At 34.4% G+C, this 6,000-nt stretch overlaps 1 protein-coding gene across 1 annotated transcript; it reads right to left on the reverse strand.

Annotated features, from left to right (window-relative positions):
- Positions 1 to 1,541: 1,541 nt before the first annotated feature.
- On the reverse strand, positions 1,542 to 5,252 carry LOC122588506 (probable protein phosphatase 2C 55). Its single transcript, XM_043760638.1, is given in 6 exon segments — positions 1,542 to 1,753; positions 2,116 to 2,406; positions 2,568 to 2,717; positions 2,856 to 3,179; positions 3,268 to 4,111; positions 5,131 to 5,252. Coding segments are annotated over 5 exon segments (1,578 nt in total). The 5' UTR covers positions 4,051 to 4,111; positions 5,131 to 5,252; the 3' UTR covers positions 1,542 to 1,723.
- Positions 5,253 to 6,000: the final 748 nt, after the last annotated feature.

The raw sequence follows: 6,000 nt of genomic DNA on the forward strand, positions 1-6,000 counted from the left end.
TGTTAGACTCAACATCACACCAACAATGTTTGGCGTTCAAGTTTTCAAGAAGAAACAAGAGGTTTGTAACTTTGCCATGGAGGATTTATTTGTCAATATGTTTGAATTCCAATGAAATTCAAAACTTTCCATTAGATATGTGAAAGAATTGTAAATTCTTTGTTTTAAGGAATTTGGAAGAAAGTTTTGAATTCTAATTCCATAGTTTTGTCCAACCAAACAGAAGAAAGCATGGATTTTCAATTCCAGTTCCAAAGAATTTCATTGAATTCAATGAACCAAACATCTCCTTAGTTTGTAAAATCTCAGGCGGTAAATGATTAATGTATAGATCACAAAATTGGAAAATGATTAATCAACCTAACTCATATGCCTAAAAATCAACCTAAAACCTTAAAAGTTTGACATGTGAATTCCACTAATTCTCTTTCCTAATCTTGCCTTTTGATTTTTCCACATGTCATCATCTTACTATTAGACGTATATTTAGGCACACCAACTAGGTTGATTTATCGTGATCATATTGTCACTTAGATCTTTCTCAACAGGCATCTTCTAAATAGTATATAACCAAAATTAGTCAATTGTTGTCAGACCTATAGGTTCCTAATAATAAGAGTTGACTAAAAGGCAACTTGTGTTTATCTCTGTTACCAACTTTCTACTTGATTATCATAGGATATGCATTGTATATCTTCCGAGTTGTTAATTTGCATCAAACTAAAGTGATAGCTAAAGTATCACAAGAAACTTCTAAAATTATCCCTCTAGGTTTATACCAACAATCACAAAACTGATCAGTTTTACAAGATCCGAATATGTTGATACACAAACTTAAACAGATGAAGCTCTCCAAAAAGGAGAGGCCCACAACCACTTAAAGGTTGTCATTTTCTCTCTTGATTTCCCATAGCCAAGGATTAATATTTGCATCTTTAATTACCTAACCTATATCTTGAAAATTGATAACCATCACCAAAATGTTCGGATGGTAAGCCCACCCAACCACAGACCAAACTATAGCCGAATAAAATTCTACCAAAAAGGAAAATGACAATGGTCTAATAAGAACCAAGTGGGGGCCATGAGGGTTATTGTAATGAGACCTCAAACAACTCATTAATAGTTGAAAATGCCCAAGCTGATAAACAAACTATAATAACTTCTTTCATTACATCAAATAGAGGATATATCTTAATAATATACCTTAGTGGCTAAGTACCTATTAAGTATGTTTGCTCTTAACTTACTTCAGGCCTACATCATTCCATGGTTAAATGCTGAAATGCTAAATAAGATCCTAGCCGCCACCTAGTCTCCAATGGAGGTACTAGACAAACTATTGACCTATAAGTAGGCAGTTTAGTCACATACGACTATACGAGTCTACATGCCTTTTGGTTCCATGCTCTTATCCTCTAATGCCTAACCCTACTTTAGCTGGTCAGAATAGTTGAAACCCACATACTTAATTCTAAGTAATGTGTATGGACTCTAAAAAGTTTTAGACCCACATACTAACAAAGAAAGGGGGAAGGAAGTACCAAACTATATGAGATTTCATAAAGATAACTCCCATTATGATGGTCCCTTGTTCAACAACATAGCATACAAAAGATGGTAAATAACTAGCCAATCCTATTATATACACCTGTCACTATCCCATCCTATCAAACGCGTTGTGGCAACATGACTGAGTCGATTGATTTCTTTAACAAATCACCTAAGAAGAGCTTGACGATGAAGAGTCGTCCTACACAGCAGTGAGTACAAACAAAGCATCAAATGCCCATCCAAATTGCAAGAGAAAACATTCATGTGTATCAGAAATAGCAATTAGTGTAATGTCATCTGCAACTGAGTCATTGATAAAAGTTAGCCAAAGGATATCTCGATGTGCATAACAAATCGTTATGTGGAGGCCGTGTATTTGAAATCAGATAATCAATTTTAATAATTCAAGCTGTAGGGAGCTAGTGTTTGTATCCTTTTGCCATTACAGATAATCAGTCGCTCAATATTTGTCAAAATTGAATTACTTAGCTATAAATTATAATGATTACAAGAGACATTATTTTGTGTGTGCGCGTGCGTGAGAGAGAGAGACTTTCTTACATCTTTAGCAGGGGTGATATAGGAGACAACAACCGTAATATCATCAAGCTTCCCACCATAATAGCGAAATCCAGCTTCTTGAGCTCCAGCAGAGAAAGGTGTCTGCCTGTCCTTTTCCTGTGCCCTTTGTCGTGCCAAAGCTGCTATTTTTTGAGCAGTCACCTGGGGATCCAAACCAGCTCGTATCGCATGAACCACAATTGCAGTGATATCGTTGTTGTACAAATTATCAAAGAGTCCATCCGTGCCTGCTACTATGACATCTCCCGGGGCAACAACAATTGAAAACACCTACATCATCAATTCACTATTTCACTTGATTGCATGGCAAGCCTATCTTTATTACCACATTTCTATAAAATCATACAACAAAATTTGATACATACGATAAAAAATGAAACTAATGCAGTGCCACCATGATGATTTAGATAGAAAGAAAAACTTCAACGAACCTGACCAGAGCTCGGCAAATCACTATTACTTCCATTTTCCAATTGATATGTGAAATTGAAATCATGCTGTTGTGCAGGGGATCGGAAAACAGTACAACCATCTCTAACTACCATGAAACCACTATCACCTAAATTAATGGCATTAAGACCCTGTGAAAGGAAGTAAGTCGATCAAAATAATCTGAAACCAAAATATAAATCAACAGAACTGCTGAAAAGATGTTGATAGCTCTACTATAGACTTTATTTTACAGTTACTTTATTTTCATAATTGATATCAGATTATACCTGATTGGTGAGTGCAATAATGCAAGCAGTTGACGATCCTTTGGCTTTGGTATTTGTGTAAGCTTTCTCCAAGACCCTGGAAGGATCAACGGAACCCTTAGGTTCATCTTGTACTGCGCTTACTGAGTGGGACATAAGCTCCCGTGCATATGTTCCAGCATCAATACCAAGATCAGCCCAGCCACCTACACCATCGGCTACACCAATTGCTTGCTCGTCAGGATAAATGAAATGAGCATCTTCGCCACCTGTTTCCTCCTTCTCGGGACGAGGCAGATAACATGATCCTGAAAGCAGCTTTAGTGATCTATCTGGTAAATTCTTCTTGTGGTCAACAACAAGTAGCATACAGATTTTCAGATTCTTTAATAATCTCAGAACTTGAGTCATCATTATTTAACAGATCAGTCACACCAAACAGAATACATTACCTATCAGAAGAATCTGCAAAACTTGGAAGCTGGTCATCATTCACATGGTTGTCTGAGAACAAATCAGAGGTTGTTCCAGCAGTCAAACGTGCAGGAGACGAGACATGGAAGCTATTCCACTGAAAATTAAGAAACAGGTTACAGCTACCATTAGTTTTGGCAACATGGTAAATAAGATATCCATAGAGAGATGATCTGTCTGATTGATCTTTATTTCTTGAATTCATGCTAATCTTGCTGTAACTGTGGAAGCTTCTGCTAGAACAATGAATATTAAAAATATCGATTGGGCCAATAAGATGCCCGCACGTGACAGTTGAGTTATTTAGAGAACCTCCTCCAAGTAAAGCTCTAGAGCTGGAAAGAGCCATTGGCATCTTATAATTGTCAATACCAACAGGTAAATGGTTAGCCCCAGATAGCAGTTCGCCACCGTGATAACCACAAACTTCCAATGATGGTCCTGACACAGATGGAGTGGAAAATGACCGTGATACAACTCCAATAACCGAAAGGTTCTTTTTTCTACTTGCTGGCTGTACGTTTAATTGAGCAGCACATGGAGTGAAGCTTTGAAGTAGAAAATTTAGGTCACCAGATTCTACATACAGTCCAGAGTAGAACCTAGGCTTAACGCACAAAAGTTTCCCATGGTCAAGTAGACCTTCAAGAGCAATACTAGTTCTTTGAATCCCGTGACTGAATGAACATCTAAATTTTGAGAAATATTTATAAGGCATCTTGCCTTGGCACCAGTTTAGCATAACGAACCAAAGCAATATCGCAGCATGCAAGGTATAATCTCATAACTCCCAACACATATATCTGCAGATTCAGTTCAATCAATTTATTCAACAATAACACAAGGACCTGGATCGTAAAAACGGGTCTCACAATTATGTTGTCAAAGATGGATACAAGAATGCAGTCATGGTTGGAAGCATAGATAGAATCCAAAATTTCAAGCCTAAAACGTTATTGCATCTAAATTTCCTCTAGGGAGGGTCAAAACCAAGAGAACTTCTCCAGTTTTAGCATTCAAGAGTAAAGTCCCTAGTGTTCCGAAAGAGCTCTTCGGCTCCTTTATGTGTAACCAAAAACATACTTATATAGTGTTCCTTTTAGGCCAGACTTGGCTAGACTAAAACAAAGTGTTCAAGCTCAAAACTTTTAGATGTCTACAAATACAATGTTGTTATAAGAACCAATAAGTATTTTCGTATCATTTCATTAATATTCTTCTTAAATCAACTAGCATAAGTGTGTAACCAAGACAATCTATTTTCACCACATATAATTCCATCTGTGTCATGGGATTACCGACTAAACCCGTAAATTACTAATGATTTGTCCACATCTAGATATGATACCTTAGATATAACCATCAAAGTAATGTTTCCATTAAAGTATTGTAAGTTAACTAAAACTGCTATAAAATTACTTTAACTTTATAAGCTAACTGATTGAATTCTATATGTTTTATTACAAAGGGAGCGTTTGGGATTGCTTATTTATCTGCTTATTGCTTGGCTATTTAAGCAGATTAGCAATAATAAACACTCTTTAAAACACATTTTCTACTTATTTCACAAAAAAGAAGGCTTTTTTATAAGCCAGTGAGTATCTGCTTATTTTTCGGGATAGATAAGCGCTTATAAAAAAGCAATCCCAATATAGTAATGATAGTAATAATTTACTTATAGTTTCTTTTATTGCTTTATATTACATCAGCTTGTACAAATAATTAATCCTAATTTCAAAAAACTTAAGATATGTATATAAATATATGTATATAACATGTTAATCAAATGAAATGAAAAAATTAAAAGAATTTAAAAAATCACCTTCAGAGTGTGTAAAGTAGTGATGTGAAAAATGATAGACGGCGGCCACCAGTTCACGGATGAGGAAAATAATCGACGGCGGCTCCGGGCTTTTAGGGGTTGATAAAAAGCCCTAACCAGAAAAGGACCGATGGAGATCGAAAGTTTGGCAGAAGTATGCAAACGTAAATGTAAAGGCTGAGGGTATTTCTGTAAATTCAAAAACTAATTTTGTTGGCCTGAAAGAATCCAGTCAACCTCTAAAATTGACCCTAGTAAAAAAAAAAGATTTGAAATTTTTAGGTGAATGAAAAAAAATAATAATAATAAAAATTTAAAAATGAAATTAGGAGAATGGAAAATGGATCCCTTTTTTAAAAAAAAAAAACTGTTTTGAAATTTTTATTTACCTTTTAGAATTTTAACAATTTAAACATTTACGTTTGATATATTTTTATATTCAATTAATTAATTAATTATACTTTTTTTATTAGTTTAGTCAAATTTCTTTCGTATACGATTAATTATCAGTATTAATTTAATCATCAATTTAATTTATTACTTGTATATAATGATATTTTATACTTTATAATTATGAAATATAATAATGTATATTTTTTTCATTAGAACAATATTATTAATATTTTGTACGGATACTATAATAGCATCTTTTACACAAGTGTTTGTTTGATATTAATGTCGACATGGCACCATACATAGTATGCATTGTCATAGTCTCATTGCGCGTCCATCTAGTTAATTTTTTGTTTGCCATTTTTCAAATTTAATTTTTAACTTTTGAATGTGTAATCTAAGATTCTTATCTTTGTTTTGATTAAGGTAATTTGGTAACTTAAAAATGCTATGAATTGGTAAAACTTTCTCGAAGTG

The sequence above is a fragment of the Erigeron canadensis genome, chromosome 2, assembly GCF_010389155.1.
Source record: "Erigeron canadensis isolate Cc75 chromosome 2, C_canadensis_v1, whole genome shotgun sequence".
Lineage (NCBI taxonomy): Eukaryota > Viridiplantae > Streptophyta > Magnoliopsida > Asterales > Asteraceae > Erigeron > Erigeron canadensis.